This window comes from Phalaenopsis equestris, unplaced genomic scaffold (genome assembly GCF_001263595.1).
Source record: "Phalaenopsis equestris unplaced genomic scaffold, ASM126359v1 Scaffold000132, whole genome shotgun sequence".
Classification (NCBI taxonomy): domain Eukaryota; kingdom Viridiplantae; phylum Streptophyta; class Magnoliopsida; order Asparagales; family Orchidaceae; genus Phalaenopsis; species Phalaenopsis equestris.
The window spans coordinates 392,942-405,211 of NW_018164574.1; the positions used below are offsets into that span (position 1 = coordinate 392,942).

Genomic DNA, 12,270 nt, shown 5'->3' on the forward strand with positions numbered 1-12,270 from the left:
CATTTAAATACTTTATTTAAAATTTGAAATTTGAAATTTGAATTCAGGTGAGCTGGTGCCTAGCCCGTGCTCAGCCCGAGTCCAGCCTGAATCGGACCCGAGTCAAACCTGGGTTGAGTCCGGGCCCGCATCCCGCTAAAGGAGAAAAATGCATCGATTTTCGTGTAGTTCGCACGAGTGTGGAACCACAGCAATATAGGTGTCCTTCCTAGCTAAAATTGACGTTCCGGACGCGTCGGCGAGGTCCGTTTCGTCATCCGGGGTCGTCCGGACGAGTTTGCCGGCGGGCGAGTCAATTCAAGTCAAAGGCGTGTGTGGTGCAGGGAGTGCGTGAAAAGCGGCGTTCGCGAGTAATCGAGTCACAAAAGGGTTCACCTAAGGCTATTTGATCTTATAGGAACTCAATTTCGGGCCCTCTACATGTTGGTCCTTAGCCCTTGCAACTAAAAGTTGAGTGCTTCGAACCACTCATGCGAGTTCTTCACAAAAATGAGTCAAGAAGTGGCTTGAAGTTCTACGGGAGGTGGGCTCCATTGCTAGTCCGCTAGGATGATCAACAAGAAACTCCTAAGGCTAGATTCTAGGTTCTAAGAGTAGAAGACTAAGACCTCACTAAAAATGAGGTCAACAGGAGCTTAACAAGGTTGCTCATTTTTCGTGCCCAAATAGCTCTCCTATATAATTTTTCTTTTGATGTGGTCCTGGAAAGCTGCCTAACCTTCAATAAATTAACCAAGTTTCTGAAATCACAAAGTTTCTTGTATACCAAATTAGGATGAGAGCCCTTACAGCATTTTCCCAACATAAACTTGTCCCAAAAAGAGTTGTTGTCTAAATTTGATCAAGATTTTGCAAAGATTAATCTGTTGTAGTTTTTTTAGTCCCTTAACGCCAATTCCACTAGCAAAGGTAGGTTTCGCAGCTTTCTGCCAGCTAGCCCATGGAGCTATTTTCTCTATGCAAACCAAAGATCCTTGGAGCTTTTTGACATTCTCCAAGAAGACAAGACCTCTTTTCCACAAGCTTGAGGACCTATTTTTTATACTTTTTTGTACTTCTTTTTATGTTTAATATAAAATGCACAACCTTCACGAAAACTTCACAAGGCATCTTTGGTCAATGCTAACCCTGCTCACCTTCGTCAATCAAGTCAGAGAATAAAGTTGGGACTGTCTCTGAGTCATGAGGTTCAACATCTCTACCATCTACGTAGACGCCACATTCTTGTTGCTCTCTCCATCGATGATGAGACTGCATATTTTTCCTTCGTTGTGTAACGGGTGTAGAATATATTATGATGAAGTCACTACGGATCTCTTGTATACTCATTCAATAGAACACGTTGAGCCACGAGCATCTTACCCTCATCCTAAAATGATAAACCTCACCCTGTTCCTCAGCAAACCTCCTCATCGCTAGCCTCCATTGTGCTCTGTTGGGTAAAAAAAATAACACAACTCGTCAGGCAATTAAAGGTCATGTATCCAAATCCATGGCATTTGAAGCATTTTCAAGCTTATAATTTAAGTGTGTTATTCTTCTCAAGCTTTTTTCACTCGGGTTGACCCTGCCTTTATTCGAACTAATTTTCTCAACTCCCTAAGGCCTGCTCCTGCTAGTGTCTCAAACTGCGGGTGGTTGCCTGATTGGTGGTGGTGGTCTACTCTGTTTCTGTTGTATCTCCATCTTCAGAGCTAAAGTCTGGACATCTCCAAGTGAGCAATAAAGTTTTAGCTGCACAATGTTGCTGATAGCAAGTTTTAGGCCTCCTAGATAACAGGCTATGGTATGTTCTTTTGACTCGACCAACTCATACTTCATCTGCAACCGGTCAAATTGCGTTGTGAACTCCTTCACAAACATGTCTCTCTATTATAGGTGGTGGAGTCTCGAAAATATATCCTGGCGGTAATGAGGAGGTAGGTATTTTCTCTGCATCTCCTTCCTCATCTTCTCTCATCTAGTAATATTCTCACTATCTTGTCTCTTCCTCTTCCTCTACAAGTTTTCCCACCACAAGAAGGTGCTCTTTCTCAAGTTCATAGTTGCAAGCTTCACCCTTTTATCTTTTGGCACCTCTTTGTAGTCAAAGATCCTCTCAATTGATTGTAGTCATTCGATAAAGTAGTATGGATTCATACCTCCATCGAACTCTAGTAGATCCACCTTTATTTTAAACTCTTTGTGTCCTCCATATGTGACCTCCTTCCTCGATTGTTATGGCATTTCTTTTTCATCACTGAAATTTTCCCTATCGAAAGGGCGAGAATTCTTGTTTCTTTCACCCCTTCAACTTGTCACGATTGAGGGTAATTATCTCTGACTTTCATCCTCTATGTCTGTAAGCCCTGCGGAAGTCAATAGATTTCTCGCTATATCTCTTCCTGGATAGGCTCGGACATGTATCTCCTTGGTGACATGGCTAGGGTTTAGGGTTAGGAGATGAAAGAAGTTGTATCAGACTAATTAAAGGTGTAGGAAAATTAAATTGGGGTTGCTGATTTTGAAATCGGTAAGGAAAAGTTAGGGTTAGGTCAAATTTTGTCTGTGGTTTGGGAATATGAAAGAAAACTTATGGGTGGAGGTGACTTGGGTAGGGGCAAATGCTAGAAACCCTAGGATAATACCAAAGTTAAACTAGCTCTGATACCAAATGAACTGGAGCTAACTCAAATAACAATAGAAATATAAGTATAATGTTGAAATTCAAAGGTTACAAAGATGACTCTGCAAAATAAGAATAAATCAACACAAAAAAAACATATGGCCTTCTAGGGTCAGAGTGATAGGGGTGGGCACCTGCAAGACAATAAGTGTGTTGACTGATTCGAGTGATATGAAAAAAGTTGAAGGGTTTGATGAGGGGTGTTGTAGGTGTTGGAAGGGTTGGACGGAGTTGTGATAGGGTCTAGAATTCTGAGTTTTGATAAGTCTAAGCTCCTGGACTAGGTCATGACATCCCAAGACTATATAAAATATTTAATATAGTCCGTTGTCAATTAATATAAGAGTCAAAATGACCCTAAGTTAAAAGAGAAGAAAATTAAAGTTAAAGTTAATGAATATTGGGTATTTCATAAATTCACATCTTGAATTTTTTTTAATCTAATACTTAATTTTTTTTAAAAAACGATTGGGTTATTATATAGAAAATTTATCAATAATAATTGTTAAATTCTATGAATTTCATATGCACTAATTTGATTATAGAGCATTTAAAATAAAGCAAATGATATTGGTAATATTAAAATAAGTTATATCCCAAATAAAGTAAAAAAAAAAATTAGACTTTATAAAAAGGTCAAGATATAAATTCCTAAAGTATCTCATTTTTAACTGTATCAAATCTTTTATACAATCGTGATTCTAAAATGGCCTCCTACAAGTAATCGGAGGATCATTTGGGTTTTTTTCTTAAGTTCAATATATTTAAAAACTATCAATGTGAGATATTCTAAGGCCTACAAGTTTAATAATGTGAATCTACTATAAAATCTATGAAAGCATGAAAACACATAAATATACAAATTAAAAACTTCTAATTTTGATAGTTGTTTGTTAATAGAAGAGACAATGAGAAATAAGAAAGTCTTCAATGCAGATGATAATTTAATAGCTTTCTACTAAAATCATATGTAGATTCTCAAAAAATTAAGCAATTGTAGAAAAAATAATTTGTATCGAACTTAACAAAAGCCAAACACACTTTTAGTCCAGTAACAAAATAAAAGAGAGAAGAAATAATCCAAGGTATGCCTAACACATCCAACAGAAATTTTATTAAAACCTAAATGATTAATTTTTTTGTCAGTTACAATTTTTTATATTCACAAAATTCTCCTCATATTTATATTAAAAGAAAAAAACCCGGAAAATAAAGTTTTAAATCTCTACAAGTCTAAGTCAAACACCAAAGTTTAAATAGTCTTAATTAATTTAGACATGGAACCAAAAATAATGGTTTACAAAGTAGAAATTAACTGATAATGAACAATTTATTCTTTGTTCCAGTTATGAATTCTTTTGCTGGGCCTCACCAAGCTATCACTGATCTCTCTCTAGAATACATCCAACATGACTTTAACTTTTATAGTTTGATCGCATCCATACCAAACAGTCAGGCTAAATATCTCTAAGCTTTCATTAAGTATCAACGTAACAGATCCAAATCCTCAAATACTAGCAAATTTCATGAAAAATGATACTCTGTTGCATTTAGAATAGTAATGAAATTTTAGCAATAATAGGAAGTCATGCCTTGAATTTGATGATTTCAGAGATTGTGATAGTGTATAAATCAACTGGGTCCAACATTCTTCAGCATCCTATTCTTAGTAACAAAGAGTATATCATGGTTAATTAAATATGCAATAATGAATGGAGTCAAAAAGTGTAAATAGCCAAATAACACCTGTTGCATATAGGCACCATTGTGCTGCTGTGCAAATTGCGGATACTTCTTCCGTAAGACCTATAACCACAAAAAATGGTAAATTATTGTTAAGGAAAGATGATTATGTGTCTGTGTCAATATCTTATATATAGTAAAAGCCAATATAATAATAAGAACAATAGAATACAACAACAACAACAACAAAACCGTTATACATGAATCCTTTTTCTCCATTGCGTCCTATTTAGTGTCATATTTTCATTTAATTCTAATAAATTAAGAATATTTTTTATACAATATGCACAAGTTCTCCTATGTCTACCTTCGCCTTTCTTAACATAAGTCGAATCTAAAGCATCTACTCTTCTAATCAGATCATCAGATGGTTGACGTTTAATGTGACCAAACCATCTAAGATGCTCTCTCTAATTTGTCTGTCACTGGAGCTACACCAGCCCTACCACGGATATATTCATTTTGCATTTTGCCTTTAAGTGTTAGGCCACTCATCCACCTAATCATTCTCATCTCGGCAACACTTAACTTAGTTTTATGCTTCTCTTTTAAATGCCAACATTCAGCGCCATATAGCATTGCAGGTCCCATCACACCATCTTATAAAATATTTCTTTCAGTCTAAGCGGTACTTTTCTATCGCACAATAGGTCCGAAGCATTCCTCCACTTCAACTAGCTAACTTGAATTCTACTAATATCATCCCCATCAATATCACCATCACTTTGAACAATAGACCCGAGATATATAAAGCGTTCACACATTTTAATAATTTGATCATCCATAGTTACATTTCTGTCATTAGAACTATTACTACTAAAATTACATTCCATGCATTCAGTTTTAGTTCTACTCAAACGAAGGCCTTTAAACTCCAAGGTAGACCTCCATAATTTAAGTTTTTCATGAGCTTTTTCTCTTGTCTTGTGCACAAGGATATCATCAACAAAAAACATACACCAAGGTACATACCCTTGTTAGTGTCCAGTAAGACCATCCATAACTAAAGCAAAAAAGATATGAGCTTAAAGTCGATCCCTAAATAAGAATTATAGAATATACATATTTAATTGTCAGTTGAAGGGAACAGACAATCCGATTCTGCTACTAAGGAGACAAAAAAATGAGGTGAGAAGGATTCATCCAAGCAAAATAGAAAGCATCGAAGGGATTTGAAATAGATGCATGCAAAGCGATCTCGACTAAATGAAGAACAAGGACAATGATTGAACAGAACATGAAACAAAGTTGGGCAAAAAGTGGAGTCGCGTGCGAGAGACAAAGTAGTGACCAGTTGGATAATTGTTGATGCAGCCGCTATGATTACAAATACAGAGAAGAGATCATGTGAAGCAGCATCAACGTGTGAAAGGTGATTGACACATCCAAGAATAGTGCAGGGAAGTAAAGAGTTGTAGGTATTGTCGAAGAAGCAACAAGCCAAATAATGAGAACGAGGGAGAGTCGAACAAATAGAATTGATTTAAAAATTGGTGTGATGTAAGAGTTTCAAATTTCAAATATAATAATTTTAATTTAATGTTTATTGAGTATTAATATTAGCTTTTACCAAATGACACTAGAAAATAAAAGTATAAAATATAAATCAAAAGATTAAAAGGTATGCTTGATTTTGTAAGTAAAGAGAAAAGGAATTCAGGTAAGTTTCTGCTTATGTCTTTTATTTTGGTATAAATATTTAAGCCCTAGAGTAGTTTAAATTAGAAGAGTGAGGTTCTGAATGGAGGACAACAGTAAATTTGGTAAAGGGACTGTTGATTGAGCAAATGAAGAAATTACGTAAGAAATGCAATTAAATTAGAAAATTTTATGCATTTTATTATAAAATATGAAAATGGAACTTATTATTTTATGATGTAGACGTATATCTAAATTTTATATTTGAAGCATGCAAAAATTAGGAATTTTAGTGCTTTTGTACAATAAAGTGTACGCTGAAAAAAAATTATAAATGAGTAAGCTTAATGAAATTAAAGATAGCATATTAAATATTATGAGAATCTTAAATTTTAATTTAATACAATTTATCTTTGCAGGTACTAAATACAGTAGGAGTGAGTTAAGTGACAATGAAAATCTACATAAGATTGAAGCGAGAAGTTACACACTTTATATTAATTACATTTCTTTTAAATTTTATAAGCATTAATTGATTCGTATGATTTCAATTAGACTATACCTAAAAGGTATAAAAAACAAAATAGTCAATTGATAAATTAACAACAATTAGTTTCATTTAATCACATAATCATTACGCTTAGAAAGACTCCTCACATTTATATCCATAACTATTATTTAATTGATTGAAATAAATATAATGATAATCAAATGAAATAAATATATAAATCAATCAAAAGAATCACCCTCTTATAGTATTAGTTGACAATGCAATTGTAATCGTACAAATAAAAAAATGGACAAGACTTGTAAAAGAAAATATAAATAAATGATAGCTTAGTGATACAATATTTTAGACGATGCTCCTAACATAACTTCTTAAATGAAATGCAAACATAAATATTTAAAAATTTCTAAAAAAAAAGAAAAGTTAGTATTTAGTCAATTGGACATGAGCATGCTAGAAAATATGCATAAAAATTAGTGTATACTATAGAACTGTAATTATTTACTAAGTTATTATATAATTTAGCCTGTTATTTGAATGCTTATTACAGATAAAGCTCCTTAAGTTGAATGGCTAACATGTGAGATTAGGAGCAAATAAAAATAAATACCAATGAAATAATTTTAGCTTATTTTAAAGTTTTAGATTAAAATTAATATATGAAACTTGATTTAAATATGTGAATTGGATGTGATCTTTAATTTCTATGTTCAATGGCTCTTAATTATTTTGATGATGATTTTGGATTGTTCAAAATTTTGAGAATAATATGTCTCCTCCGTCCAACCATCCATTCTCTCATAGATAACTTTAAATTTGTTGGGGCGAGTTATAACAACATTTATATAAGGAAAAGGCAAAAATCAACATGTAAATAAATAGGGTGTATTAGTTTAGACATTTATTAATTCTTGTATGGAAAATAAAATAAAATGTTTTGGTATATAAGACTATAGCCAGGTTTAATCCAGATTTGATCTCCACTAATATCATCAGAGAGATGACTGTTTCTACATTGACAAATTTTAAAGATATTTTTTAAAACAGTAATATGTAGAAAAACATTTCTGGGATCAGAAACTTAAGAGAGTCAAAAGAACGAACTGATAGATTTTGAAAGAATGATTCAAGTCCATCAATAAGGAATAAACAATTAGCAATAAAGTAAAAAAAAAAAACTTAAAAATTTGGCACCAACAATTACTGAGCAATTTATATACTTGGCCTTTTACGTGCACGTAATTTTCTCAAAAACTAAGGTGCAGCAAAAATCATCAGACTACTTTCATCCAACTTGGACAAGTTCAACTTTTAGTAACAACCACCTAACATTATCGCTAAGTCCCTGAAATAAGTGATTAAAAACCAGCTTCCTAGACAACTTATAGATCGAAAGTTTTCAAGGCATAGAATTGCCAATGGGTGCCTGAGCTTGATTTTATCCATGTCCCCTTCAACCTTTTCCATAATCCTTGAACTAGCTGAGGAAGTTGAATGGAGAATCAACTTAATATTAATTACCTAATAGAACCAAGTTAACCCAAATCAAACATAGGCAACAACATCACGGATGATGTCAAGTTATATCACCACCAAGGCAATAAACATAACAATAACCGACAGGACAAGAAGCACAGAAATTTTGAAGGATTAAGAAAAAGTTTGCAAAATAATTAATGTGAAGCCATCTAGAAGTGAACTAACCGACAAAAACTGCAATGGAGCAACTGGTCTGACAGTTCTATCAAGTTCACTAAAAAGATCACGTGCTGCAACCGTTAAAAGATGTGAAAACTGATCCAAATCATTACTTCTTCCGGAGTTTGTGTAGCTACTCATAAATAGAAAAATGACAAGCTAAGTGAGAAAATGGGTGGCTGCATAGGTAAGTGAATATTAACAATTAATCAAATAGAAAAACACCACTGAGTGTGGGGAAAATTCCAAGAAAAGACCAAAAGCTCACTTCTGTAATGCTGCCTTCAACTCAGGAACAGAATGGAGGCATTGCAGAGTAGAGTTCATGTAGCAGGTGTTTCCCAGATTAAAGAGGCCGGCACTCTGGCCCTGATGATGGTAAACAAAAATTTCAATCAATCAAAAAAAGGAAGAAACAATGCGGCAATACAAAACAAGCGAAGGCAGACATTACGATTAATACACTATATAAAGAACAGCGAACAAGCATATGATGAGTCAAAATTTTTAATAAAGACACAACAAGGTTAATGTGTTTTTGTACAACATCGATCTAGGGCATTTAAAAATGTCACGCATTTAAAATTTTAACTACAAACAATATTTAAAATTCTAATGCAAAATGTTGCAGCTTTTTAGTTAACAAAAAATTAGATCTGCCCTTATAAGTTGGAATCTTAGAAGTCCCTCTCTCCTATATCAAAGATGAGCAAATAATTTAGAGGATGTCAAACTAACCAGGTCACCAGCAACCCACAAACAACAATAACTCAATTTAAAAATGATATTTACTACTTGCTGATTTTCTTCATGATGATAAGCTGTGACCTCCAAGGTAACGCCCTTGATTGATCAGAACTAAAACAACGCCAATATAACCACCGATACAGTACAGTCATAGTTAGTAAAATGAGATAAATTGTGTTATATAGATTTGAATGCTGGGCGATACTGAAGACACAGAAAGCCTAAATGAGTACAAAGAATTAAGATAGAACTGCAATAAAACTAGAAAGAATAGATTGAGACATGATTATATTGAAGGTATGGTTAGAATAACATCTATTGTACATAATTTAGTGAAAAATAGGGATTTAGTTAGAATATATGTGACAAAGAAAAGAAAATGTACCAACAACATGACTAGAATTATTGTCAAGGGATTATGAAGGACGAGAGGATACCCAAAGTAGCATGAATAGATATTGCGCAAAAACATTAGGTCTAACAACTCCAGAAGTTCCGCATTTCCTCGTATTGGAGAAGCCACAAATGATCAAGATTCAAGGCTTCCTCTTGAATCTAATGGGAATTTATTAAGTAATGATATGCTGGTGAATAGGAGGCTTCATATCTTATTCACTAGATGGAGCTATAAGAAGGAAAAAAATCCATTATTACTCTCATATTTTCACCCATTTTCAAACAAGAAACCCCGACTAAGTGGCTTTCAAACTTTAATGTTTATCTGTGCTCCATTCTATAATTATTTTGTCCTACGTATTTCTTCTTTTATTCTCTTTGAAAATTCTTGCTAATTTCCATTACCATATTTTGACCTGGTTATTTATGATGACTCACAAGGAAAATTTTATAAGATATTCCTGAATGAGTATTTAATCACTTTTTTCAAAATAATAATAATAAGGATTTAATCACTTTTCATTCGCCAACTAGAATATAATTGTTTTCTATTAAAGATGATTTACCCAGTGTGCATCTAGCTCACACCAATCTCCAGAGTGGTGCAGGATTATTGCACCTAATCATACCCCGACATTGTAGAAGGATTATTTTTATGATTTAAACATATCACCTCAAGAACAAAAATGCAATTGTAAATTAATAGTCTCAATGAAAACATCGAGATTCAAGCTACTACTTTTAACATGACGGGTAGTGGTAGAAATATAACCTATAGGAAAATAATACTAAATTTTCTTGAACTTCTTTTGCTATGAATGCATGATAACGGTTGATGGAGTTGTGCATGTAAATTGATTTTATTATATCATATTTTCAATAATAACATTGAAAAACTTAAGAAATGATGATTCATGATAATATTAGAAAGAAGTATGTTGATCCAACTAGTGCTATCCTTTCAATACATCAGTTGCATGATGTTAAACTATAAATTTGTAAGAACACATCATTAATAATCAGGTACCACGGAATATCATAATGCCTAGATCACATAATGATAAGGCTGCGAATTTAGTCGAAGATTGTTAATGATCAAAAATTGATTCGAATTCGGATTGAAATAAGTGAGCCAAGTTATGAGCCAAAACTGTGGATTGAATTTTTTTCGAGCCGAATTCAAGCCATACATGGTCAGCTCCAGCTGATTCGAGATCAACTCATAATATTTTTTATTTGTAAAAATTATATATATAATGCTAAGTAAAATTGAATACAAGGAGTCACAAGCCAATTTAGAACTGGATCGAATCAAAACAGCTCAATTGAAGCCAGTTAGTTTCAATTTTGAGCCGAATTAAGCTGATTATGAGCTGAAAAGCATCCGAAAAACTCAATTTGAGCCAGCTCATTTCAATTTCGAGCCAAATTGAGCTCGATTCAATTTCGAGCTGGCTCAGCTCGAAATAGAATATAATGAGCCACGAGCCGATTTCGAGCCGCACTAAATCTATTTGAACCGACCCCAACTCGGTTCGAAATTGAAACATTAATAACCCTACATAATTACTCTTAAAGCCCAAGCCCAAGTTTTTCAACCTAATACAACAAAAGAAGGAAGTAAAGCAAAGCAAGCAAATATTTCATCTTCCAAAAGAACGACAAAATACATGCAAAAGACTGTTTGTCCAATTCTTCTGCAATATTATATGTTCAATCATACCTGAAGCCCCTCTTTGACACCCTCCGTCATAGCCGTCTCCCATCTTGAATTCTAGTCCATGCATGGCTTAATAGACAATAACAGAAATCTCTTGCTCTTTTTAAAAACGTTGTAACTCGTTTAAAAACTATACTTTCACAACAACATTCTTAACGTAATTTTAGCCTAACCTTCATTGCTAAATAATATCATAGCATTTAGGAAATCATTGGTCAATTTTGACGTTAAAGCAGTGGAAGATAGTTGGTTGATGCTGTAGATGGTAGATGACTTTCCATAACATATTTTTTTATCAAAATTATATAAGTATATTACAGCAGGGTGCAGCACCTTAATACATATGTCTGTATAGGAATATTTGAAGTAACAAAGGTATAATTTCAAAACCTACAAAAAACCATCTAGGTGGTCTCACTTGCCAGAAGATTAAGCCAGTCGCTTACCACAGTAACCACTTGTTCTTCTTCTGGAAGATCTTCCATAAACACAGGACCTTTTTCTGGAACTTTCACAGCTTCATCAGCTGTACCCATCATCATCAGCCTTTGTCCCTATAAAGCTAAAAAGTTTGGAAAAATACAAGCGCAAAGAAAAGAATATGAATAAAAGAGGATTACAAGCAAGCATCGTCACCTGCTTTACTCCTAGAGTAGCCCAGTCTGCATCATCCTATACAAAAAAAAAGATTTCTTAACCAGCTTATTATGATATCATAGATCATCACTATGTCTAGTTTCGTAAAAGTAAATTCTATACCTTTAGGAGACCACCTTTCACCATGATCTTTTGCCTTTCAGGAGGTACACCAGTTAAGTCATACAACTGACACTTAAAAACATAAGGAGGCTGACTGGTGTCTATTTCAACCGCTGGAAAAGTTTCCTTTTGCCATTTCACACTCACTGTGCAGAATTCCATGTTAAAAGAAGGCAACACAAACATAAAAAGATTATACCTTAAAAAAACAGACAGTTAGCAAGCAGAACTTTGATTAAGGGAAAAATATTACATTAGTACTACGCACCTAGAAATACGGTGCTTAGCCAATAAAATCACGCCACTTGTGATAGGAGAAAAAAACGGCGCAGTAACACGGGGAATATTCCCCTCCGTGTTATTCATGTGTTATTGCGTGTTATTCATGTGTTATTG

At 33.8% G+C, this 12,270-nt stretch overlaps 1 protein-coding gene across 2 annotated transcripts in view; it reads right to left on the reverse strand.

Moving 5' to 3' along the window:
• The window catches only part of LOC110021318 (ubiquitin carboxyl-terminal hydrolase 6-like), a 135,282-nt gene that overhangs the window by 110,088 nt on the left and 12,924 nt on the right, over positions 1 to 12,270 (reverse strand). For both annotated transcript variants that reach the window (XM_020719763.1, XM_020719762.1), the window contains exons 2-8: positions 11,875 to 12,020; positions 11,752 to 11,787; positions 11,562 to 11,669; positions 8,521 to 8,621; positions 8,259 to 8,385; positions 4,412 to 4,471; positions 4,258 to 4,325 (exon numbers count right to left, since the gene is read on the reverse strand). In XM_020719763.1, the coding sequence (XP_020575422.1) occupies positions 4,258 to 4,325; positions 4,412 to 4,471; positions 8,259 to 8,385; positions 8,521 to 8,621; positions 11,562 to 11,669; positions 11,752 to 11,787; positions 11,875 to 12,020 (646 nt within the window). The remainder of the gene's footprint in view (positions 1 to 4,257; positions 4,326 to 4,411; positions 4,472 to 8,258; positions 8,386 to 8,520; positions 8,622 to 11,561; positions 11,670 to 11,751; positions 11,788 to 11,874; positions 12,021 to 12,270) is intronic.